Source organism: Platalea leucorodia (assembly GCF_965183815.1).
Source record: "Platalea leucorodia genome assembly, chromosome: 1".
Lineage (NCBI taxonomy): Eukaryota > Metazoa > Chordata > Aves > Pelecaniformes > Threskiornithidae > Platalea > Platalea leucorodia.
The window spans coordinates 104,528,477-104,555,785 of record NC_138823.1 but is presented as its reverse complement, the minus strand read 5'-3'; the positions used below and the strand labels follow the sequence as shown (position 1 = coordinate 104,555,785).

Here is a 27,309-nt window from a genome sequence, read left to right as displayed (position 1 = left end):
CAGGAAGACCGAGCGGATGAGGCCCTCAACTGACACATAGGAGCAGCCTCACGTTCACGAGCCCTGGTCCTCATGGGGGACTTCAGCCACCCCAACATCTGTTGGAGGGACAACACAGCAGGGCATAAGCAATTCAGGAGGTTCCTGGAATGCATTGATAATAACTTCCTTCTCCAAGGGACAGAGGAGTCAACAAGGAGAGGTGTTATGCTGGACCTTGTTCTCACCAACAAGGAGGGGCTGGTGGGGAATGTGAAGCTCAAGGGCAGCCTTGGCTGCAGTGACCATGAAATGGTGGAGTTCAAGATGCCCAGGGCACCAAGGAGGGCACATAGCAAGCTCACTGCCCTAGGCTTCAGGAGAGCAGACTTTGGCCTCTTCAGGGATTTGCTTGATAGAGTACCATGTTTACCCCAGGAAAGCTGGTTAATATTCAAGGATCACCTCCTCCAAGCTCAGGAGCAATGCATCCCAACAAAGAGGAAGTCAGGCAGAAATGCCAGAAGGCCTGCATAGATGAACAAGGAGCTCCTGGACAAACTCAGACTCAAAAAGGAAGCCTGAGAGGAATACAAAGAAATTGTCTGAGCAGCCAGGGATCAGATTAGGAAAGCTAAAGCCCTGATAGAGTTAAATCTGGCCTGGGATGTCAAGGGCAATAAAAAAAGCTTCTATAAGTATGTCAGTGATAAAAGGAAGACTAGGGAAAATATGGGCCCTCTCCAGAAGGAAATGGGAGACCTGGTTACCTGGGATATGGAGAAGGCTGAGGTACTCAATGACTTTTTTGCCTCAGTCTTCACCAGCAAGTGCACTAGCCACACTGCCCAAGTCGCAGAAGGCAAAGGCAGGGACTGGGAGAATGAAGAACTGCCCACCGCAGGAGAAGATCAGGTTCGAGACCATCTAAGGAACCTGAAGGTGCACAAGTCCACAGGACATGATGAGATGAATCTGCAGGTCCTAAGGGAACCGGTGGATGAAGTTGCTAAGCCACTATCCATCATATTTGAGAAGTCATGGCAGACTGGTGAAGTTCCCACTGACTGGAAAAGGGGAAACATAACGCCCATTTTTAAAAAGGGCAAAAAGGAAGACCCAGGGAACTACACACCAGTCAGCCTCTCCTCTGTGCCTGGCAAGGTCATGGAGCAGATTCTCCTGGAAACTATGCTAAGGCACATGGAAAACAAGGAAGTGATTGGTGACAGTAAACATGACTTCACTAAGGGCAAATTGTGCCTGACAAATTTGGTGGCCTTCTGTGGCAGGGTTACAGTGTTGGTGGATAAGGGGAGAGCAACAGATGCCATCTACCTGGACTTGTGCAAAGCATCTGACACTGTCCTGCATGACATCCTTGTCTCTAAACTGGAGAAACATGGATTCAATGAATGGACCACTTGGTGGATAAGAAATTGGCTGGATGGTTGCACTCAAAGTGTTGCGGTCAACGGCTTGATGTCCAAGTGGAGATCAGTGGCAAGTGGCATTCCACAGGTGTCAGTATTGGGACCGGCACTATTTAACATCTTGGTCGGTGACATGGCCAGTGGGATTGAATGCACCCTCAGCAAGTTTGCCAACAACACCAAGCTGTGTGATGCATTTGACATGCTGGAGGGTAGGGATGCCATCCAGAGGGACTTTGACAGGCTGGAGCAGTGGGCCTATGCAAACCTCATGAAGTTCAACAAGGCCAAGTGCAAGGTCCTGCACGTGGGTCAGGGCAGTCCCAAGCACAAATATAGGCTGGGCAGAGAATGGATTGAGAGCAGCTCTGAGGAGAAGTACTTGGGGTTGTTGGTTGATGAAAAACTCAACATGACCTGGCAATGTACACTTGCAGCCCAGAAAGCCAAGAGTATCCTGGGCTGCATCAAAAGAAGCATGACCAGCAGGTTGAGGGAGGTGATTCTCCCCCTCTACTCTGCTCTTGTGAGGCCCCACCTGGAGTACTGCCTGCAGCTCTGGGGCCCCCAACGTAAGGACATGGACTTGTTGGAGTGGGTCCAGAAGAGGGCCATGAAGATGATCAGTGGGCTGGAGCACCTCTGTTATTAGGACAGGCTGAGAGAGTAGGGGTTGTTCAGCCTGGAGAAGAGAAGGCTCCAGGGAGACCTTGTAGCAGCCTCCCAGTACCTGAAGGGGGCCTACAAGAAAGCTGGAGAAGGACTTTTTACAAGGGCACATAGTGATAGGACAAGGGGTAATGGTTTTAAATTGAAAGGGGGTAGATTTAGATTAGATATAGGGAAGAAGTTCTTCACAGTGAGGGTGGTGAGGCACTGGAGCAGGTTGCCCAGAGAAGTTGTGGATGCCCCATCCCTGGAAGTGTTCAAGGCCAGGTTGGATGGGGCTTTGAGCAACCTGATCTAGTGGAAGGTGTCTCTGCCCATGGCAGGGGGTTGGAACCAGGTGATCTTTAAGGTCCCTTCCAACCCAAACCTTTCTAGGATTCTATGATTTTTCAAGGCAAAATTAAAGTGAGGCATCACACAGAATACCTGGGCCACTTTCTGACTTTGTCAATACCAACGTTTTCTCAGTAGCTCTCATCTGGTACTGATGTTGCCAAAAGTGTGGAAGGCTGAAGTGCATGTGGATTTCAACCCCATCATATCTGTAGTAGTGTTGTCAAAACTTGCTTGGATAGCACCATTATTTTGCATGCTAGCATTATGTTTACATTATGTTGGTTTATATTATTTTTTTATTATTTTGTGATTGTTTGATATAGTTTTCTATAAAATATATTTAAATACTGTTTTGATACAAAGCCAAACTCTCTAGAAGACAAGAAATGCAAATGTTAGAACTTAATGATGTTAGGTGCTACCTGGTGCTACACGTTATTCTTTCATAATGCTGTGTCATCAGTTGGTCCAAAATACTTACATGCATGTACTAGGAAGAGGGCCTTCACGTGGCACCTGCTTTAGATTTACTATCATCTTCAGGGTCCTCAAGGTCCTCCTGGTCTTGATGGAGTGGTTGGCCCACCAGGACAGAAGGGAGAAAAGGTAAGTTAAACATCCGTCTTGCTCCTACTTCAGTGGAAAATCTTTGTCAATTCTAGGCTGTAAAAATTATAAATAGTTGTCCCTGCAACACAGTGTTGGCTGGCTTCAATATTTTTTTTTAATTGAATCCAGCTGCTAATGGGTTATTAGAATACATCTCAAAAGGCATATTCAGAAATCCAGAATTCCCTGTTGGGTACAGTCTCATTTTCTGCAGCATGCAATATTCAAAATGCAATAGGAGCTGCTCTGTTGTGATTCATGAGTAAAAAGCCAGTCATGACTGGACTCATGCAGGCGAGTCTGTAGGGGGAAGAAAGAACTCCAGCTATTCTAGACTGGCACAGACTGATGACATATTCCCTGCAGAAAGCGCCCTCTGTGACGCCCTGTGTCTATACCAGGGCAACTGGAATTACTTAAGTTTGGATTCTGGGACCACTGACATATCGTTTTGTACACTTCTGCAGCATCCTGTATTTGTCTTAACTGCTGACTACTGCACTGCTACTGACACCAGCTACAATATCCCATCCCCACATTTGCAGCAGTTCCAGCCTTCACTCACCCCTTGATGAGACATTTCAGCATCCTAACCTGGCAGCAAAGGGTTACTTAATTTTCTGTTGACTTGCTGCACTGGTTGGCTTCATGCATGATTAGGTGAGCACCATGGCCAGCAAAAGGGAAGGAGTGGGGAATATGTAAGTGAAAGCAAGGGATCATAGCATCCAGCAGATAGATTTTCTTGTGTTGCCATAGAACCAAAAATTACATCTTGCAAAATTGCCACTCTTTTTAAGTTTCCCCAAATTACTGCATCCATTTTTTTTGCACCCCACTTCAAGAAGGATGCAGAGAAGACAGAAACAGTGCAGCAGAGAGCTATGGAGATGGCCAGGGGCCTTGAGCACATGACCAATGAGGGAGGCTGAAGGAGCTCAAACCATTTAATCTGGCAAAAAGGAGACAAAGACACGGCCAACAGATACAAAGATATTATTATAACCTTTTAATGAGGGCTAGTGAGTCTCCATTTGAAATACTGAATCCATTTTTTTGCACCCCACTTCAAGAAGGATGCAGAGAAGACAGAAACAAAGACTACAGGAAAACTTCATCTTTTAGTGAGCTTCTACACCACACTTTACGCACAAGAACTTGAAAGTAGATTCCCAAGTGTACATTGAAAGCTCACATACTGTAAGGGAAATGAAAAGGCAAGTCCTAAATGGCCAGAATATTGATATTTATTTATGCATGTATTTTTTAAATCACAAGAATTTTTTTTAAATCTCCTCTGGAGACTGAAGAATCTGACTTGTGATTTCAAAAGCCTGAGGCTGGTAAAACCGCAGTACACACGGGAACTAGCAACTATCCAGAAAATGCAGTACGTATGTTACAAAGCAGGCATCCAAAACTTGTGTCCGTTGTAATCAGTAGTATGTGTTTTACATAAAGGAGTCTAAGAATAGAAAGAAGTCTAGCTGAAGTAAACTCAACCTGAATTGCATATTATAGGAACAGACTGATTTGGAAAGGGAAGTAATTTGAAGAAAAATTAAATCTTCAAAAAGGGCATCATCCTCAAAAAAAATGGACAAAATCTCTAATGTTTTGCTTCACTGAGCCTGTTTTCTGCACTGTGTATATCTGATAAAAGTTCAATTAGAAATGAAGCACTACATATTTGCACCTGCTCAGTACAATCCCCAGCACCTTGGGATAATAGGATTTTTCCATTTCTACTATTCATTTTTTTTCTGAAAACCTTGATTTAATCTATATTGCAATACCTATTTTTAATCATTATTCCCAATTAATCCGGAGGAGGTTACAGGGAGAAACTGCAGGATGCACTGAAAGTAAAGTCAATTTGTTCCTTTGAGTGAAATCTGGTGTGTTTTTTTGCCATTACTTTTGGAAGAAAACATTGTTATCATTTTACTCCTGGTGCTTAACTCATTTTTTCAAACCTTACTCAAGCAATATTTCTGTTGAATAAGTAAGGACAGGAGCTTGCCAATATAACAATTAATTCTGTTAGATTCAGTGCAATTTGAAAAAGAAGTATTTGCATGCTATGACTTTCTGTCTATTCCATGAACTAGAAGTGGAAAAAACAGTATCTAAGTAAAGTGTATAAAAGCAAATCAAATAACTTGTTTGCTGCAGAGGAGCCTTAAAATCATACTAGTCATCATATCCCTTGTTTGAAACGGTGCCCTAAACAACTTGTGTGGGATCAGTTTGCGCTTCTGTTATATCCCATGAGAGTTTTGACATTGAAGTTCAGAAGCATGAGGATGTGACCCATAATGCTTAATTCTGTGTGCTCCAGACCTTTAAAATCTGCAGTAATAATTGACATACAAGATTGCATGCTGTCTGCATACCAGACCAGAGGTATTCATTTGTTATTATAACTCCTGAATTACAGATTGTTTTCTTTTTAACTAAGAGGTCTAATGTTTCATGTATAGGACATTATGACATCAAATTAAACAACACAGAAATCTGTGGGTATTTTAATTAAGCAAAAATATCATAAATGTGTTTTCATTGCCTGTCTAATGCTCTTACTGTAAGTAATTAGGTTTTCTTTTACAGGGTGATCAAGGTCTTCCTGGTTCTGTTGGTCCAAAGGTAAAAAAAATACAGTGTCTTTATAGGATAACAGTATCACTCTAATACAACACATTACTGAAAAGGGCTGAGAAGTCTAAAAGATTATTATAGTGAAACCTAAGTTGAACCTAAGTCAGCAAACTTGGCTTCTCAGTTGGCCAAAGTACTTCTCTAAGAAGTGTGGCCAGGAGGTCAAGAGAGGTGATTCTTCCCTCTACTCGGCTCTTGTGAGACCCCACCTGGAGTACTGTGTTCAGCTCTGGGGCTCCCAGCATAAGACAGACATGGACCTGCTTGAGCTGGTTCAGAGAAGGACCATGAAGATGATCAGGGGGATGCCGCACCCCGGGAAGTGTTCAAGTCCAGGTTGGATGGGGCTTTGAGCAACCTGGTCTAGTGGAGGGGTATCCCTGCGCCTGGCAGGGGAATTGGAAATAGATGATCTTTAAGGTCCCTTCCAACCCAAACCATTCTATGATTCTATTTACTTGCATCTACTTATGCATGTTCAGTATACCAATAGACTGACCTTTTATTTTAGGGTGATACCGGAGTCACTGGATCAATAGGCCCCAAAGGAGAAGCGGGTGCTGTTGGGTCTCCTGGGAAACCTGGACCACCAGGACCTCCTGGGCCCCCTGGGCCCCCTGGACCTCCTGGACCCCCAGGACTAAGCTACAGTTTGGGATTTGAGGTATTTTGCTGTTATGGGGTTTGTTGTAGCTATGGATCTGCTTCCTTCAGAGGAGGGATAGTGTAATCACCTGTATATTTCACAGCTATTTAAGGTTGAATTGATGACAGACAGAGTCATTTGCTCTAGATGATTGAAATTTGCCTAGGAGTAGCCTACAATTCCTTTTACATTTGACCATATAATTGGCCATGATTAGACCATGGAAGTAACGGATTTCTTTGGGCAATTTTCATGAAACTATTCAGTAGTAACAGTGTTCAGATGCTATTTTTGATGCTTATATCATTGCTAATATAAAATACTCAAATACTGTACTACAAGGGAAAACTTCTTTAACACTTTTTTTTCATGTAAATAATTTAGAGCAATGATCTAAATATACATAGGTACCTGACAGCATTCATTAAAATCAAACTGCAGGTGCCCCTTAAGCTATGGCTTTTCCAATGCTGTCATTCTTGAGGCCACAAGTCTAGTTTTGGCATGTCACTTATGTAATGTATAAACACAGAGACAGATGCTGAACATTTCTGACCTCATGGTCTGTTCTACTCAGAAGAAAAATTCTCTATAAAAAAAAAAAAAAATGCCGATGCTACTCTTTCTACTTCTGAAAATAATACCTTCATGACTTTAAAATATGAGATCTGGCCAGCTCAAGCTGAGTTTTACATATCATTTGAGAACTGCTCATTTAGATGATCTTTTTGGAGCAGAAAGTGGCTTTACAGTACAGAAGGGCAAAGGGAGCACACTCAGGTTCAAGAACTGAAGCTGCTCCATTAACATCTTTGTGAAGAGAGGTTGACAAATTGCCTACATCAATATTCACATGAGTCTTCACTTTTTTCCTTTTTCCATGCATTTTTCATTTCTCATTTAGCTGTTTGGCTCAGGAAAGTCTTTTCAGAGTTTTCGGGTTGTTATGTCATGGGATATAATACAAGTTTGTGTAGAAACTGAAGGCAGTTTCATCAGAGAAGTAAGCAATGTTTGACTAAAACTACTGGCCATCTGTAGAACCGCTGCAGTAAAGTGGTAGTGTTTAAAAGATACCAGTTTACTTACACATGTTTCTCCTAGTATCTACACTACCCCTTTTGTATTTCTCTTTTCTTTACTCTAGAGACACTTTGAGTACTCCCAAGTACAGAGGTGACTACTAATGCTTGTTTAGAGACATATTCTGATTTCTGATGTCTGACTAAATAATATTGTACTATATACACTACTGGTTAATAATCTCACTGATGCCAGTGGATTTCAATGGATGAAAAAAAATATCTCCAGCAGTTCACAAGTTCTTAATTGCCAGCACTGCAATTGTTAGCTAGGAACAGCAGAAAGTCTAAGTGTACAAACACTCCATTGCATTAACTTAAGCATACTATAAAGGCTGGCACAGAGTCTCCCCTGAATAAATATGTACTTGTTTCAGAATGAGGTAAGGATTACTGGTAGGCCACATCCTCATCCTAGGCCTGGTCTGAGTTTTAGCCTAGTATGATGGCTTCTCTGACTTACAGTCATCTTCTGTGACCCTTGAGAATCCAGCATTAAGAGATTCTCCACGCTTCCCCATTCACAATATTTGAGTAGAAGCCGACTTTTCTTCATTATGCCACCAAAGAGTTCCTCTGCAGGTAGATACTTAGGACCAAACTCTGCCACTTCTGATACCTAAGCTTCAGAGGAGCAAAGTTAGCAGATGAGCAGGAGAGAGCGAATACTGGAAGTCCCCACTTTTACGGACACAAACACAGAAGGATCCCAGTTCTAACTGCAGCAACAGTATCTTGACTGGCTTCATCTTGAACTCCATCTAGTCCAAACAGAATTGGCATGATTGTCATTTCCCTGAGAGGAATGCTACTGTTAACAGGCTTGCTAGTTCTAGCTGATCTTTTGGATGCCCACCCCTGCCATCTGTTAAGGCAGTACCATGGTCTGCCAGTTCGTTAGGACAACACTACCTTTTGGTTGGCAGTCTGTTTATTGCTGTAAGGCTGTTTCTGCAAAACATTCCTGTTAGCACTTGTTAGCATCTGTGATCAGCTACGTGCAAAAACCAAATGGCATGGGGTTTGCTGGCACTTATGCTTGCCAAAAGAACAGTTTGAGCTGCAGAAGGTACCTGGTAAACCCATTAAAAACATGCAGATGTCAAGAGTGATGGTGTGTTATATAAAGCAGGCATCAGGCACTCAAAGGGAAAAATATATTGGCACAGTGGAGGCAAGGGAAAGAAGGACCCAGATACACAGCTTGTGGTTTACCCTAAGTAGCAAATGTTTGGTTAAACAGGCCAAACAGAATCTCAGCAGATTTTCTGTTGATATTTGATACACTGATAGCTGATAGAGGAGCAAAATGAAAGTCTGAATAACCTTCAGTCTCAGGTGAAGTTGCATGAAAGGACTTGATCCAACCTGATGACTCAGTGTCTCCCACCTTGGTCACCAAAAGGAAGGACCTGGTTTGAGCTGTGCACTCCTTCTGCTTCTCTTGTTCATGCTCTCATAGAGTTGGTGGAAAAGGGCAAAAGAATGAGATCTCTTTTTTTCACTGGAGTTGGATCAGTTGATGTTTTCCATAACTTTGGCATTAGGCTCATTTCATCACAGCTTAAGCCGATCTAATTGGTCTTCCAGCCTTTCCCTTACACCATCTCCAGAGTGCATCAGACCTATGGCAATCTGAGCCATTTCAAGTCACTAACTAGCAGAAAGCTAAGTAGGCAAGGAGTATGGGTCCTCTAAACATAATAGTTTGTTACAAAGGTTCATTTTCACTAAGTGGTGGAGATTCTGCTTTGCTCCTGCTCCTCCTCCCATCTGCAGCCATTCCTGGCACATGCCTGCCCTTTGCATGCACTAACATCCAGTGTTCCATCAATCCTTCCACAAGCCAATTTAATTTACTAAAATTTTAGAGAACCATCCCACTCCCAAAAAGTAATGTATTTTCTGCCATTTTAGTGATTTAAAGTGGCTTACAGGGAAGTGAGAAGATTCAACACATAGCACTGATGTTGAAAATTAAGGGTATATGGCTGTGAGCAGGGAAATGGAGCAAAGAAAGATCAAGATTTTCCCTTTTCATAAAAAGGAAACAATTAAGCTAGCACAGCTGCATATAAAACTGCAGCTAAAAGCAAGTGAACAGTTTCCTGTTGGCATGGTTCATCCAGAAGGTTTGAAGCGTAGTCTGGCAAGTTCTAGATTAGGCATAAGGGAAGGGATAGGAACATGTGGCTGGGGTGGTGCTGGGTGTAAAACAGAGAATTATGGCAGCCTGCAATTCTATTTCTTTGGCTGCTTTCAAACTGGCAGCTCCTGGTTCTGCCACGGATTTGGAATGTTGCAGTCAGAGCAACGAGAGCTGGAGGGAGGTTGCTGCTTTCTGCATAGTCTCCTTTAAAACCCCTAGAAAATCTCCACAGGAAATATGGATGTTGCTCTCAAGGTCCTCCACTTCACAGAGATCTTTCTGAAGTCAGCAGAGGGCCATGACAATGGTCAGTGGGCTGGAGCACATGACCTATGAGGAAAGACTCATGGAACTGAGCTTGCTTAGTCTGGAGAAGGCTTACGCATTTTAGCAGCCTTCTGATACCTAAAAGGAGGTTATTGAGAAGACACACGGCCAGGATCTTTACAGTGGTGCACAGAGTGATGAGCAACAACAATTATAAATTGAAACAGGGGAGGTTCTGACTTGATATAGGTAAAATATTTTTCACCTTGACGACAGCCAAGCATTGGAATAGGTGCTTGGAGAGGCTGCAGAACTTCCATCTCTGGAGGATTCCAAGACCTGAGGGGACAACGCCCTAAGCAACCTGATTTGAATTCAGTGTTGTTGCTGCTTTCAAGAGGAGGTTGGATTAGGTAGCCTCTGAGATCCCTCCCAACATAATTAATTCTACAATTTCATGATAGAACATTTTTTTCCTGCTCATTTTCATTTCAGTAACCTGTATTTTAGGCAGGAGTTCAACATTCAACTGTGAGAATTAGGAAGGAACTTTATTTTTGAATAATGATTACTGCCCTCAACAAACTGCCTGCAAGTCCTTCCTGCCTTAAATCAGTTATGTAACCCTCACTAGTCATTACAGTATTTCAGTAGCCAGGTGGCAGGCAAACGCTAAACAGAAAAATACTGCTACAGCATGCTTAAACATAGCACATACTTAAAACTGTGATGCTGTCTCACATCTGCCTGATGCTGTCCAGCCTGAACAGCTGGAGAAATGGTGTCAAATTGGCAAGACTGTGAAGACCAGAGTTTCTGTACGGAAGATCAACATGCCCTTATTGCATTTGAGTGGAGCCTATCTCCAGAACATCATGCATTGGTCAAAAAAAGGTTAATGAGAAAAGATAAAAATATTTGTGTTCAGTATCTTTCCAGTTTTTTATAGGACTCCAGAAAATAGAGCAGTTGGAAAAAAAAGAGGAAAAAAAAAAACAGATAAATTCTTAAATTCTGTAGCATTTTTTCTCTTCCATTAGGACATGGAAGGATCAGGTAGCATTGGCCTGTTAAGTGAATCCAGAATTCCAGGATCAAGAGGGCCAAAGGTAAGTGGATTTTTTGGGGGAGGTGTGTGTTGTTTGTCATTGGGTTTGTTTTTTTTTTCAAAAACAAAAGCATCCTCCTCTCTGCTTTTTGGAAACACATAGCCCCAGCCAGCTATAGATTTGGAGTCACTGTGCTGCACTGGATTCTGTTGCTTTAGAATGACATTACAGTAACTGTGTCCTCCAAAGAATTTGAATCGTATTTCTCTGATACCTGGTTAGCTGATGATTTTTAGATTCTTCTTTGGTACATTTTTGAGAGATTAAAGGATGAAACAGAATTTTTTTGTATTACCTAGCTCTCTATTTCTTGTTTTACCCTAAGAGATGCCCTTCTTGCATACGAAGATGAATGACATATACTAATGAAACTGTAGTGTTATAGTTTGACAATCAAATGTGCATAATCTGAAATATCACTTAAACTAAAAAAACGTTCCCAGAGTGTGGAAGCAATGTCCCAGAAGGGATGTTTTTTCCTCCATCACTGTGTCTCAGGAGATTTTTTGCTAGTGTGGGCCACTTTAAAACACCAAGTAGGGAATATGGGAATACAATGCATCAGCACTTACCAGATCATTTGGATTTATCTTCATTCTCAGCAATAACACCAAAACTGCAGCCTATGATGCCTTCCCCAAAGCAGGCAATTATCCAGCATTCCTCTTCCCAGAGCTGCCTGCATTGTTCTAGTTTGGTCTTCAGAAGTCTTTCCCATGTTCTTACTCCAAAAGAAACATTCAAACTTTCAAAACATAGCTTTGAAAGAATGAGTCTTGTTGCCCAAGTTTGGAGAAAGTTGTGATGTTGATGACCTTGGGTTATGGTAGATGCCAGATTGAATACTAGGCAACAGTGCACTATCACTGCAAATAGGTCAAACCCCGTACTGGAATACATCAGAAAGAGCATTGCCAACAGATGTAGAGTTGTTATTATTATAGCCCTTTACTCAGGGCTAGTGAGGCTGCATTGAAATACTGAATCCATTTTTTTTTGTACCCCACTTCAAGAAGGATGTGAAGAAGACAGAGACAGTCCAGCAGAGAGCTGTACAGATGGCATGGGGCCTTGAGTACATGACCAGTGAGGAGAGGCTGAAGGAGCTCAAATGGTTTAGTCCGGCAAAAAGGAGACAAACGCACAATCTAATAGCTGCTTACAAGTCTTTCAGGGACAATTGCAAATATGATGAAGCCGAACTGTTCCTGATGATAGTGCCAGATGGTGCAACAAGGGACAGTGGTCACAATTTGCAGCTTGAGACATTCAGGTTAAACCTTATCAGAAAGCTGTTCACTAGGAGCTTAGTGCAGAACTGGGGCAATTTGCCCAGGGAGGTTGTGGAAGCTCTGTTCTTGGAAGTTTTTAAGACTTTGCTGGACAGAGCCATGACTGACCTGATCTAGAGCTAGTGACGCGTCTACTTCAAGGGGGTGACTGGATTAGATGGCCTCCAGAGGCCCTGTACAACCCTGTTTCTTTGATTCCATGAATCATCAGAAATGAACTGAACACTGGTGACAGAAGCGAGTTTGAGGAACTTTTTACGGTGCTGGTTTAAAGTACTAGTAATTGTGAGTCACTGAAGTTATAACTGACTCAGTTTAATGTCTTGGAGACATTTTCCCCCTCTTATATCTTTTTCTAGATACTAAAAATGTGGCACAAAAAATTCAGACACAAAAATAAGAATAGAATTTGTTAGCTGAAACAAGCTAGTGTCCAAAATGAGACGTCCAAAACCAGTTCCAAAATTGCCCATTCTGACCTGCCTAAATGATAGCCTTACTCTCAGTTTTGGGTTTATAACAGGCATTGTTTCAAGTCACTCAGGTATAAATACTGAAAAAATGTCTTATTGCAGCTGAACAAAATCCTGGAATTTTGTTTTCCTGTTATTGTTTAGTCACTCTACAAAGTCTGAGTCAGCAAAGAAGGCACATAAGAACTCTCCTGTAATCATGAAAATGATTATATGTACTTACTGGTACTGCATGAAAGCATTATGAGCCACTTACACCCTATGACAACTCCAGAGGTTCCTGACTGTGTTTGAGTGAAAATAGAGTATCTGCTTCTAAGAGGGCTGTAACTCAAAGCAACTGCTAGGAAATAAATTACATTTATTTGCACTATATTTATATCTGTCAAATTTTGTTATTAATCTTTCATGAGAAAATAGTGGTTATATTTTGAAGTAGAAGTATCAAATTTATTTTGTCTCTTTGCTTGGCTATCAGTTCCAGGGTTTCTATTCTCTTTCTTCTGCCAGTCAGTGTAAAATTTTGTTGGTGTTTCGTTTATTAGTGTCTTGTCTTCATATTCCAGATGAAGACAACTCAATTACTTTGTTGAATCCTTTTTTTTCCATTCAACTTTCTAAAATGATCAATAATGAACTGTTGTTCATTTTACCATCAAAAAGAGTCACAACTGTACTGTACAATTGATGTCATCATATAGAGACAAGAGACAAATTTGCATCCCCAAATGTTTGTTTCAAGCTACTTTTAAACCTAGCAAGACAATGCCGTATTGCCTCTAAACTGGTAACATATCTTAATTTTAGCCAAGGAGGCAAATTCAAAAACTTGAAAGCAATTGAAAGCAATCTCTTGCAACAAATGCACTTGGACAACTTTATTTCTAATATTTTTCTAAAAATATGTATAGTATGCAGTACCAAGATTAAAGTTGTCTCTGTAAGAAAAAAAAATCTTTAGATCTTTGCACGCTAATACAGAGCAAGGCAGTATTTATTAGAACAACAAATCTAAAACAATGTTTACATTTTATTACTCTCTGTTGATACTACTGGTCTCCAACATTGTTTTTATAACAATTGTGGTTATGAATTAGGTTTTTTTCTGAGAAAACTTATTACAAAATACTACCTGGATTTACCAGTAAATTCAGTGTAATTTTACAGGGTTCTGCAGGAAGACATGGGCAGATTAGCAGAATGGGGCCTTAGACAGGAAGGGGCTTTTTCTGTTCCTATATAAAGCTTGAGTATCACTCAGGTTAATAGTACAGCATGACAACACCTTTTCAGCACCTGAAATGTGGAGTTAAAGAAATTCAAAGTCCTCATTGCCCTGGGAAATGACAGCAACATTGAGGGAGCAGGAAATGAAAAAAAATAGCTGGGTGCCCCCCATCCTCTCTTCCTAAAATTTACACCTGAACACACACAGCACAGGTCACTGACTACCCAGAAAGCACATTGCCAGCAATAACTGTGTGCATCTGTTTCATAGAACAATAGCAATCGAAGATCTGGCCAGTCCCCTATGTCTAGAGTCTATAGAGCTCAGCTTATAGGGATGTAAAAAGACCCTCCACTGGGTACTGTTAATGCTGGAGGACAACATTACTTATGAGTGAAAAAAATCAAGTATTTCCACAGCACATGTTAGTGAATGATACTGCAAAAGACTGGCTAGAATAGACGTGCTCTCACATGATGCTGCTCTATGGACACAACTAGGTGCCGAGTCTCCATTTTTTGTTAAAAACTTATTCTCTGCCCTTAACTAGAAATTTTGTTTCTAAAATATTGTGGAAATACTGTTTCACAAAGACTTCAGAAATTGAGGTAGCATGATTCCTAGGATTTAGGAACTGGACTGGGGCTGAAAAGATAGTCATAAACGTTGGCCAAGAGACTTCACCACCACCTACACTAAGATTTTAGTTGTTTAATCTTGAGTCATTCATCCCCAAAATCATGGAGACACAGAAAGGAACATAGCATTGCCTGACATCTTACAAAATCAGGTACACTACAGCAAAATTAATATAAAGTGGTTATAATACACTATCATTCTCATGGGGATAAATTTTACACCCACTTTTCATGGTTATAAATGACTTCACTAGGCAACAGTGGCAAAATACAACAACCACCCACTTCCAAAAACCATGAGCTAACACATCATGAGGAGTTTAAGGTATAGTTATGTTTCATACATCCTCCATCCTTCAAATACCCCAGACTACCCAGAGCTGTCAGAGGAGGTCTACTGTGATCAAAGTTTTTCTCTCTTTTCCAGCAAGTAAGTATAGATCCAAATTCTGCTTTCACTTTTATTATTATGAAAAACTGTTTTCATTAAAAAACAGTCTACAGTCTTCATGCGTTCATGAATATAAGCACTCCTAAAAGACAATAAGCATAAACATAACATTTGAGGCAATGGCTATAGCTCCTTGCTAATTTATTCATGTTTATATTCTCTGTCTCAAATGAACTAAACTAAATTGCATGTTCTCTGTCTGTAATGAAATCAAGGAATTATGTCTACTCAGAGCTAGAGTACTGCAGAATCAGTCTGAAAGGTGGAACTCATTACATTGCACTCATTACATTGCTCGTGGTATGATGCAGTGGCTGGGTAGATGGGGAGAGCAGTAGCGGGGGGGAGGCTGAGTTAACTGTGTTGAAGGAAGGTGGTGGCTCATTTGTGGAGGCACATGGCTATTGTGGCACTGGTAGATCTGGAGAATGTTACCATGTGCTGATTTCAGACACCAAAATGAAGGTTCAGGCATGTGGCTTGGCAGATGCTCAGCAAAAATAATGTGTGGTGACCAGAAACTCTAAGATGTGTGTGGCAACTGCGAGGTTAAACCCCCAGAACCAATTCACAAATGCATGCTGAGCATCACTTTACCAGAAATATGCCCTATTTTTGCTAATTGTTTTACTCCATTCAGTCCCTTTGTTTGTAAGGAAAATAACGTACATGTTTAAAATCCTTGTAATTACTGTTCACTCTGATATTTGAGCCCTACTGTGTCTCTATTTCAGGGAGAAAGAGGCAACATTGGTCCACCAGGTTCAAAGGTGGGAAATTCCTTTAACTTGATGTAAAACCTCAGTTGTTTCTTCCTCTTAGTTTCCTTTCTTCTCTTAATGCACTCAGGGGTAATGAACATTTCTTGCTCTGTCTGCATATTAAAGCCCAGGGAGGCTTCTCTGGAAAAACAGAACCCTTTCTCAGTTGAATTGTGATCACCAGGAGCCACTGTAACCTGTTGCTTAAGATTTCTGTTTTAAAATATGGTTAAAATTGCATTTTAAATCCTCAGGTGCATGATGCCATGTTGTTTTGTGAGGCCGTTTACATTCTCACCAGAACAAAAATGAAAATCAGCAAAGCTTATATAAAAAACTAAAAGTTCCACATGGCCTCCTACTCCTTAATATCATGGTGTGTAGCTAGCACCCCACACCAGAGCACTCCCCCCCACGACGAATGTCTGTGGTACAGTAGTAGATTCATGTCATGTTGTGCAGAGGCCTCAGGAGCCATGCACAACCCCAATCCAGTGTTCAGCACAGAGGCCACTGTTGTTGCCTATTTCTGTGCTAGAACCTGCCCATCATCCTTCAGCCAGGCTCCTCCTAACCCACACTTGACCACTCAGGAGGTACGATTATAGAAATGGTGGTTGGAAGGACCTCCAGAGGTCATCTAGTCCAATATCACACTCAAAATGGTATTATCACCAATGCTAGATCACATCAGCAATGGATTTTTCTCACTGAGCCTTAAATACCTCCAGTGAGGTTCCAAAAACTTTGTGGGTATCTTGTTCTGGTGCTTTACTATCCTCTTTGGAAAGACAGTTTCCCTAATGTGCAGTCTGTACCTCCCAAGCTGTAATTTGACCTAGCTGTCTAACTCACCGCATGCACCAGTGTGCAACCTAGACTTGCTGCTCTAGGTTGCAGCTCAGTGCAGCTTCTAGACATGAGACCCCATTGACAGGGAAACCTGCCAGTTTACACTACTTTACACGGTGTTAGTGCTGAAATGAATGGAGCTGGAGTCCATTCTTTCCTCTCCAATCTTTCCTGTCATAATCCCTGTCTATTCTGGTTTGGGGTCCTCTTGGAACTCACCCCAAAGCTTCTGTTTGTGCTGCTTTTTGCCAGTCCCTGGCTGACTTGCGTGCCTTTTGCAGGCATAAGCCAGAAGAGGGCGGTGCTGGAACTCATAGAAGATTAAAATAAAAAAATAAAATAAAATAAAATAAATAAAATAAAATAAAATAAAATAAAATAAATAAAACAAAAGCTTCTCTTGCATTTGGGACAGCACTGAAATCAAGAGCTGCTCTAGGAAACAAGATAAAAGCAATTATGAATCTACCCTTCTGCTTGCTGAATGTTTACAAGAGTATTATCACAGTCTTCTAGCAGCATCTGCTTGTTTATTTTAAAAAAACCAACAATGTAGCAGGACTCTGCCATAAATTCCATCTGCTGTACATATTTTGAGTGTTGCCATTTCACAGAGATATTTGTCAGCATGATCATTAAAGCTGATGCATTGATGCATAGGACAGTTTTTTAACTTGTCCTTTTAATCTGATACTATAGATTATTTTCTTAATTATTATACATACAAGTGCTTTGTTCTGTGGTCCTTGTTGTAGTAATTATTATCGTTGATGTGATAGATACATTTCAAACTCTTGCATAAGTAGAGTGACTACAATGATATTTAAAAATAATCAGTCTCTCTCTTCAATCCTCAGATTAAAAAAGATCTTAGTCCTCTTATATTTGAGCAATGACCTATATTCTTAAAGTATGGAGGAAGTTAAAAATAAGGATGTCTCTGGATACATTATTTACAGTAAAACATCTTACCTATCCTGGATCTTTTCTTCCAAATTAAATTTTGTTAGGAAAACCAATTGGTGAAATTATTCAGCATTTGTAATAGTAGGAAGCTCATCTGCAGGTACCAACATGCCTGAAATGACAACATTCTGTTGCAGAAATGCTGTTGGTCCAAGGTTATTTCCTCTGCCCAGTTACTTTTGCCGCAGATAGATACATATAATTTTCCAAAGCATTGAAGAGACTTAAGTCCCAAGTACCATTTTTACCAGTCATGTAGGTGCCTAAATTCCATTCGCATTCAGAGGCACCTGTTATCCTGCACTTGATTATACAATGAAAATTAGAGTGCTTCAGAAACTATACTTTGTCTTAATAAAGTAAGTGTTTATTCCTGAGCCAGATGCTTTGCTGATCACAGACAAGAAAAAGAAGTAACAGTGAGAATATCCTTTCTTAACGAAGCAGACACAATAAATTTTTATGCTGGTGGTTCTGTAGAAAGGTATAGGAAGATAGAGGATTTTGCATCCTGTGAACTGTTAATTTGAATTTCTTCTATCACACCAGAAATGCAGCAGAGAAGACCATTTTACTTTCGGTGCTTTGAAACTGTTGTTCTTTAAGACACTCCTGTAGAGTATTAGATAATTCTCAGTGGTTTTATTGGGTCACATCCATCCATCCCAGTCTCCAACAATGTTAAAAGCATATGCAGTTTGAGCAGATGCTTAGATGCAATTTGACCTTATAAAAGGGCAAGCATTACATCATAGTTGTCCTGACTGACCTCCTAGACTCCAACAATTTGTGACTCAGTGACTTTCTCAGCTAGAAATGGTGTCTGAACCACAATTAGATCTGTTCAAGTGAATTTGATGTCTCCCCTGGAACTCGTGCAAACTATTACAATTTACGAGACCTTGGGGCAAGGTGCTCTGCCAACGTAACTACTCATCCCATGAACCTCTTCCAGCTATTTTCATTTGATGCCCACTGTTTCTTCTATTAGAATTGTGAGTCCTTAACTACTCTCTACTTTTAGAAGCCGCTACAATATTCTTCACCCACCTCCTCATTTGTCTCTTTTCCAGGCTAAAGAGTCATAGCTTACACCATGTCCCATATAGAAACCATTCTGTACCTTCCGTTATTCCCCTTGGCCTTTTCTGAAGTTCTTCTAGTTCCACTAGATCCTTTTCAAGATGGAAAATGTGAACAGAACAGTGCACAGAATTCAAGTTATGGGCATGCAATAAGTATATACAGTAGCATAATAATGTTCTGTGCTCTTGTTTTCCTGTCCCTTTTATAATAATTTCTTGTATTCAAATTATCTTTTTGACAGCTACTGAGCTGACCTTTTAATGGACTCATCTATGTCTTCTAGATTTTCATGGTACTATGTACTGTAAAAACCCCAAAATATTTTGTTGAAGCAGAACAAACAGTAAGAACCAAAACAGCCTTTTCCTAAAAAAAAAAACAATACACTTCCCTCCCAAAAAAACAAAACAAAACAAAACAAGAACCACTAAAAAACCCCCACCAACCAAACAAGCAAACAAACAAAAAAAATAACCCCACCGCTAAAACAAAAGAGAGCTAACCTGTCACTTGGATGAATCATTAGGTTGTTCTGTGTTATTTCCTTTGCTCTTTCATATGACACAGAGGAAAACAGATGCAAAAAATGTAGTTCACTGTTTATCTGGTCCTTTAAGAACTCAGAGTCTTCCTTTATCCATTTTTCTCTGGGCAAACTGCATTATCATTACTGAATGATACTTCTGTTTTTCCCATAGAATAGAGTAATTGATCAGATTCTTAGCAGTAATATACAGTCCTGCATTAAACTAGAGCAGGGGCTATCAAAGTGCTTGCCCCACATACATGTCTACATTCAATGCCTCTCCCTCCTCTTCCTCCAGCTTGAGAGTCACTTAACAGAAGGGTGGAAACAACTCATGAAATGTATCTTGGGGGAAAGCAACAGAATTCGCCCTTTTGCTAAGCAGAGGTGGGAACAGTGAAGAATGATTGAAGCTGCATTAAAAAAAACTGCTCTGGGGAGAGGGAAACAGCAGGAGGAGTGGAGAGAGCAGATGACTAATGAGATAATGCTGACTTCACGGAGCGCCCCACAAACCTGCCCCCTAGTCCATTCAGAACCATACTGTGTCCCTTTCAAGAGTGATAGCCTCCTGCTTGTATGAAACTGAATACAATTTAGAGAGAATAACAGTATATTTGTTGTGGCAGGGAATGCCGGGTACAGATGGAAAACCAGGCTTTCCTGGCATTGCTGGACATCCTGGAGTTGTGGTGAGTAGGGCTATCATAATCTGTGATCACTTAACACACACTGGCTCCCGAACCTATGTCTTAAGGATCAGCAGGAGCCCTAACAGTACTTGCTAGCAGCATGTGGGCCTGGCTTTGTCCTTCTTAGCCTGGAGCAGTTACCTCAGACACCAAACACAGGAGCAGAGTGTCCCTCGCCCTTGCCTCCCTCATCAGTCAGAAGTGATACAGGCATCTCCAGAGGCTAGTGCTGATTCTTTGATGCTCCTTTTGCTTTTAATTATTCAGATATCAGCTCTGCTTTTAATTAGAGGGAAGCCAACAGGCTCATAGGTGATTTTAATGTATTTCTCATGCTTAAATGCCCCAAGGATTACAGAGCTCTTTAGCTGGGAAGTCCCACGGCTCGTCCCCTGCCACCTTCCTCCCACTCACGCCAGACAAGCTGTCTGCGTGCCCAGCACAGTGAGTTGTATCGAGGGGCTGATCAAGCTTAGAAATAACCTGCCTGAAAAATGACTGTTTAGCTCACCTGTGTTCCCCTGTCTGATCCACTGGGCAATCCTGGACACAGCTGAGGTGGTTAATGCTGAAAAAGTAAGGAGCAGCCAGGCATGGCAGATTTCAGTGCAGTTAAAGAAAGGCTTGTTGAATTAATCCCCAACTAATGAAAAGTTGTGTGCCCATTTGCTTCTGGTCATCTGTGAACTCTGCCAAACGTGCTGGGAGATACTTTTAAACATCAAATCCTCAGAAGGTCCAAGCTGAAACCAGCTCACCCCATCTGTGGTTTGAAAGAGCTGGGGATCGATCACGCTGTACCTGCATTTTACTGTTGTGCATTTTGTGAAGCTAGAGAAAGCATATTTTCACATTTTTTCCTTTGAAATCACTTATGCTCATTTTTTTTATTACATGCAGGGTCCAAAAGGGGAGAAGGGTGACCCAGGACCTCAGGTGAGTTTGTGTGGATTTCATTCTTTCTGAGAAACCTATGTGAAATGTCGTACTTAGTAAATGGGTTTTACACCTGTAATGCTTCTGAAATAGGGTGAACCAGGACAGGATGGGAACAGTATTGTGGGACCACCTGGACCACCAGGGCCACCAGGACCAATCATAGCAATTCCTGAGGTAAGCGTGTTTGTCAAGCATTAAAGTCTCTGTAGCTCATCTTACAGAGAAGAGGGCACAAGTGGTTAACAAACTGGCAATTCTGCTGTTGATGTTCAGGTCATAAGTCCACTCCTCAAAACAAAAAACTCTCAATATGTCTCTATATCAAATTGATTTGTTTTGAAAAGATTAAATAGGAAGGAAAGTGGGTGAAGAGCTTACACAGAAGAATTATGGGGTCATATTAAGAGCTTCTCACAAACTCTCCAGGTGATTCTGCAGGACTTGTGAACATCAAATAAAAATCAACAGAGAAATACAAAACTGGGAATGTTCAACAAAGCATGGCACTTGAGACACAGCAGTATGTAGGAGAGAGATACATTGTGTTTTCTGACAGGTGTCCGCTATACAAACCAGCGCACTGACTCTGTTGCAGAAGCAACAGCCGAAAGTACCAAAGGGTAAAATGCTAGAAGCTCATAAAAACTGTCCAATATCCTTTAGCTGCATGCATATTTTCAGTCAGTTTTGTTTTCTGTACATCAGCCTTTGCAAAAACAATACAAGTTAGCAGTAGTGAAGGCCAGAGATTAAGATGAATCCCATTTCAAGCGGTCAACAAAAATCCTTGTAGCTGGCTTGATTAAGATCTGGAGAAGCTGTGAGTGGCTGCAGGAAGTTCTTCACCGCTGAGAGCTGAAGGTGCCTAAACCAGCCAGACTTGTCCATAGGAATGCATATAACAGCAGTGAGAAGTGATTTGTGATTGCAAGCAGGTAAAATGCCCAGTTGAGAAAGCTGTGTCAGGGGCAGCTGGGCACCAACATTATCATAAAGCTGAACTACATATAACATTTTTTTGTTGCCTGAAACAACTAAGCTTCCACTTAGGCTTCTGCTACTGGTAGAAAATATAGCATAAATTGGCATCCCATAGCCCACATAACCAGTCCCAAAAGAGTTGGGTTTTTTTACTGGATTTACTGGGTATCCACCCAGAATCTTAGGATCCAAGATCTAAGATCCTAAGGTCTTGGACGAGCAGATCATAGATTCACAGAAATGTTGGTTGGAAGGGGTGTCTGAAGACAGTCTAGTTTAAAGTCTTGATCAAAGTCGGACTGTCACTGGCTCTACACTTCATCATGTTTCTGTTGGAGTTTCTGGGAAATTCCTCAATAGCTATGACAGAAATGCTGGTGTAAAATTCATGTTCTTTCTCACAGACCTGTCACAGTGTCACTGTGGGGCCTTGACTCTTATCAGTGAGTAAACAGCTCTGTTTGCAGTAAAAATGAACCTGAATTTGTTGCTCCTTAGCTCATTAATACTTGAAAAAAACACTGTGAGAGCCTCAGGAGGAGGACAGTTTGTATAACAAATATAAAAATATTATTGAAGCTGACATAGCAAACCAGTGACACTAGTTTGCTGGAGGCTGCATGGCTCCCTACACGTTGTGATAGCCACAGTCCACACGACTATCTAATGTGTAGCCATGTCTGAAGAAACCTAACATGCAATCCTCTGAATTCTCCAGAACTTCTGTATGGACTACCTTCACCATGCATTACAGAAATGTATAAAGCCTGGTAGAAGTTGTATTGCATTAGGTGCATTACAAACCCATACAGAAATCCATTTTCTTCTCTAAATACCTTGGAGTTTAAGAAGTAAGCTCTCTTACAAAGCAGTGTGCATCATATATACGGCTTTATGTGCATTTGTAGTAAACAGGTATTCCGGGTGGGGGGTAGAGCAAGAGCCATCTACCCTCATATGCTTCAAATCCTCTATATTGTTAATCAGATTATTTCTCTGAGGACTTGGTATGCTGGATTTTGATACAGTTAATTAAACATGTGCGTGTGTAAGTATATGTCACTACATGTGACATTGAGTTCTACTTGCCTCACAAATGTTTGTATAAGAACAGGACCTTTGCTTACTATACATTTGCTGTGATAGAAGATAAAATTATCCAAATATATTTTGTTGACTCTGTCTCTCATCTTCTGTAGTTAGCTTCAGATTTGGAAAGAACTACTGCAAGTAGACCTATCAATTGCAGTTGAAATTACAGAACTAAAACAAACACCAGTACCAGCTGTTGTAATGTGGATATTGACTTGATGTGGGTAAAGCAGCAGAGATCAATTAAGTGATCTAAGTGAACCACAGGGCAGTTAGAGAGATCACTCCTCGGGTCAGGGTCCATTAGTTCACTCATTTAACCATTGTGTAGCCAAAGACAACAATACTTCTTGGGCTATGGAAGTCCAATGGACTGATCTATCAGAGTTGGAAGGAAATTTTCTTATGAAGGGCTGTGTGGCTACAACTAAACAGATTTTATGCTTCTTGATCAAAATAAAACAAACTAAAGAGCTGGTGCAGTTTCAGTATTGTTGAAATATTAAGATCTGACATGGAGAGCTGTGGCTCAGGGCCAGGCCTAACCTGTATCTGGCCAATAGCACATTGATTCAACTGCACTGAAAAGTGGACCTTGGTTTCCTCCTCATTTAACCTGGTCCCTATGTGAACTGAGGGGATTTGATTCCTTCAGGAGCCACTTCTAACACTGTGAAAAGACATGGTAAGATAAAACTGAGGTCTGCAGTGGAACCTAGACATTTCCAGGCCTCTGCAGTACCTACCAACACCGTGGGTCTCAGAGGCTTGCAGTCCTTTCTGCCTCCTCTGTTGCCTCCTGCTATCGGCCAGGAAGCCTGCTCTGAACTGTCCTGTTAAAAAAACGATGTCCCTCAGTTTGCTGCTGTTTGATATTCCAAAATACTAAAATCAATATTCCTCATCCTATACTCGCTACTTCTCTCTTTTGGAGCATAATCTCTGATACTCAGTGCATTTTCATGCATGGAATCATGATAACCGGTAAACCATATTAATTGCTGCTACGATTTTATCATTCCAATTTAGTTGGATACAGTACAGGAATAATTTTGAATAGAGAAATTTTATTGGATTTAAATTTAAAACTTTTAAACAATTATCTATTGCTGCCATTATTCATCCATAGTTTAGATACAAGAACTGAATGAAAGGCCTGGAAAAGGTTAATGTTGGGGGTGTAAAGCAAATGACAAAATATTTTGTGTTTCCTATGTTCTTTCTGTAATTTTAATAAGGGCATATTCATGCCATTTGGATACAAAGCTGAAGGTTTACTTAGAACCCAACCCAGACAATTACACTAAGAACTACTGTTTCTTCCACTTCATAACAGTGCAGAAAATGTGAAAAACATTGTCCTTACTTTGTAGTCAGCACTTTCTGAACTGATTTGATGTGTTGAAAAGTTACATTGTTGGATTGTTGCTATTAAAGCTGCTTGCACATCCAAAAAGGAAGATAAGTAACTATATACCTGGGGCAGGTTGTGAAGAGTGCAATCTTTTTCTGTAATCATCATGTTAGTATCCTCTATTTTCATATCTTCTTCAGCACTATGTACAGTTTTCTGACTTTCAACCACGATTTCCATTTGCAGCTAAACTCTATTTATAAAATATACAGAATGCCTCATCCCAAGATCAGCAAAGCCTTTGGGATTCTTTCCACTGACTTCAATACAGTTTGGATTGAGACCAAAAAAAATGAATACTGAGTAATTCCACAATGAAAAGACAGTGTAAACCCAGGGCTCCTGGATTTCTGCCACCAGCTGTAGATAAAGCAGAACAATTGCAGCAGCAGGACTCTTTTGTTACTGTTATTAAAGTAACAGCCCATGTCTTGTTCCCTTTCTGCGCCATATAGAGCTGGGAATACAGTGGGACCTACAGCATCGTGCTACCCCTGGAGCAATGCAGCAGAGACCTCATGCAGGCTAGGAGATGGAGTGCTGCCTGCAGGACCTAAACTGTCTTTTTTGACAATTTTTCAGTGTTTTTTGTAGAACATGAGGACAGGGAGCAGGTAGCAGCACCCAGTAAAAGTAACAGACTTTAGCTGTGTGAATCACGATGCCAACATGACCTCAAAGTACACCAAGTTGACCATACACTGCCATGCTCAGAGGACATAGGATAGGATAGGATAGGATATGTGATGTGACCAAGCAGGTCTGCCCTCTTTTGTGTCCTCCTTCACATCCCAGATTAGAAAAATAGTATTCAGAGATTCATAAGACAATTGGAAGTGACCTCTGGAGTCCATAAGGTCAAACCTCCTATCCAAAGCAGGGGTAGCTTCAAACTTAGTTCCTGTATACTGTATTCATAAAAAATGTTGCAAAAGATTGTGATTGATCTGCACATGGTTACAAGCAGAAGAGACATTCAGATTTCACAATACCTCAGTGCCAACAGGAGTATTCATGTGCTAAGTGAATCCCTGGCACCTGAAGTCATGCCCTGCCCTGGCCTTGTGAAATTCAGAAGATTTTCATTACATTGAATAGGAATATACTGCTGCACACAGAGCCTTATATTGAAATGGATGACATGGCTTGCCTGCTAAACAAGTGGAGTAGTTCAAGCCTCTGAGGAGATTCAGTACATATTTCTCTATCCAAAACAAGGCTACGCTGTCACACAATAAATGGGACTGTTGGAGTGAAAGAAATTAAACAAATGACAAAAACTGAGCAAGGATCTCTTTTCACCTACAACATATTTGTGGAGCAAGGACTTACATATTGTCTGTCCTGAATTGTAATGTATGACCTAATGATACGGTATTGGGAACACGTATTTAAATCAGAAAGGTAGCTATCTGAAACCAAAATGAAACCAAAATGAAAGCCTAATCATAACATCAGGACAAGAATCTGATTGGGAGCAGCCAACATGGATTTACTAATGTCAATTAATTCCTGACCAAAATGATTGCTTGTCTGTAGACAATGGATGTGCACTGGATGTTGTACACCCTAACTTTAGCAAGACTTCTGGTGCAGTCTCCCACAGTCTTGCTATCACCTAACTGATGACCTATGAAGTGGAAACGTGGATGATAAAATAGGTGGGAAATTAGCTTAAGTGATATTAGAGAGTTGTGATTAGCATTCATGAGACTGCTTCTGGAGTACCGTCTCCAGCTGTGAGATGCCCAATACAAAAAAGACATTGACATAATGGAGCAAGCCCTGTGCAGGGCTGCCAAGATGGTCAGGGGACTGGAGCACTGAGACAACTAGGTCTGCTCAGCCTGGAGGAAAGAGGGCTAAGGAGAGACTTTGTTGCTGTCTTACAACTGGAAATGCTATACAATGGAGAGGAAACAGTCTAGGACGTTCCTGGAGTGTGTGGAAGATAACTTCCTGACACAGCTGGTGAGTCAACTAGGGAAGGCGCCGCACTGGACCTCTTGTTTGCGAGCAGGGAAGGACTGGTGGATGATGTAATGGTTGGAGGACATCTTGGGCATAGTGATCATGAAAGGATCGAGTTTTTGATTCTTGGAGAAGTAAGGAGAAGGGTCAGCAGAACTGTTACCTTGGACTTCCGGAGGGCAGACTTTGGCCTGTTTAGGAGAGTGGTTGACAGAGTCCCTTGGGAGGCAGTCCTGAAGGGCAAAGGAGGCCAGGGAGGCTGGACATTCTTCAAGAAGGAAATCACAGGCACAGGAGCAAGCCATCCCCATGCGCCGAAAGATAAGCCAGCAGAAGAGAAGACTGGCCTGGCTGAACAGAGAACTTTGGCTGGAACTCAGGAATAAAAGGCGAGTTTATGACCTTTGGAAGAAGGGGCAGGCCACTCAGGAGGACCACAAGGATGTCGTGAAGTTCTGCAGGAAGAAAATCAGAAGGGCCAAAGCCCAGCTGGAACTTAATCTGGCTAGTGCCATAAAAGACAATAAAAAATGTTTCTACAAATACATTTGCAACAAAAGGAGGGCTAAGGAGAATCTCCATCCTTCATTGGATGCGGGGGAAACATAGTGACAAAGGATGAGGAAAAGGCTGAGGTACTTGATGCTTTCTTTGCCTCAGTCTTTAATAGTCAGACCAGTTGTTCTCGGGGTACCCAGTCCCTTGAGCTGGAAGACAGGGACAGGGAGCAGAATGAAGCCCCCATAATCCAAGGGGAAATGGCTAGCAACCTGCTACACCACTTAGACACACACAAGTCTATGGGGACAGATGGGATCCACCCAAGGATACTGAGGGAGCTGGCAGAGGTGCTCACCAAGCCACTTTCAATCATTCATCGGCAGTCCTGGCTAACCAGGGAGGTCCCAGTTGACTGGAGGTTAGCAAATGTGATGCCCATCTACAAGAAGGACTGGAAGGAGGATCCAGGAAACTACAGGCCTGTCAGCCTGACCTCGGTGCCAGGGAAG

The 27,309-nt window shown here is 41.4% G+C and overlaps 1 protein-coding gene across 3 annotated transcripts in view; it reads left to right on the top strand.

The window, feature by feature from the left end:
* COL15A1 (collagen type XV alpha 1 chain) overlaps positions 1 to 27,309 on the top strand; it is a 161,968-nt gene that overhangs the window by 88,696 nt on the left and 45,963 nt on the right. For all 3 annotated transcript variants that reach the window (XM_082328615.1, XM_082328614.1, XM_082328613.1), the window contains 8 exons: positions 2,961 to 3,023; positions 5,637 to 5,672; positions 6,196 to 6,348; positions 10,869 to 10,937; positions 15,754 to 15,789; positions 19,840 to 19,902; positions 20,803 to 20,838; positions 20,932 to 21,015. In XM_082328615.1, the coding sequence (XP_082184741.1) occupies positions 2,961 to 3,023; positions 5,637 to 5,672; positions 6,196 to 6,348; positions 10,869 to 10,937; positions 15,754 to 15,789; positions 19,840 to 19,902; positions 20,803 to 20,838; positions 20,932 to 21,015 (540 nt within the window). The remainder of the gene's footprint in view (positions 1 to 2,960; positions 3,024 to 5,636; positions 5,673 to 6,195; positions 6,349 to 10,868; positions 10,938 to 15,753; positions 15,790 to 19,839; positions 19,903 to 20,802; positions 20,839 to 20,931; positions 21,016 to 27,309) is intronic.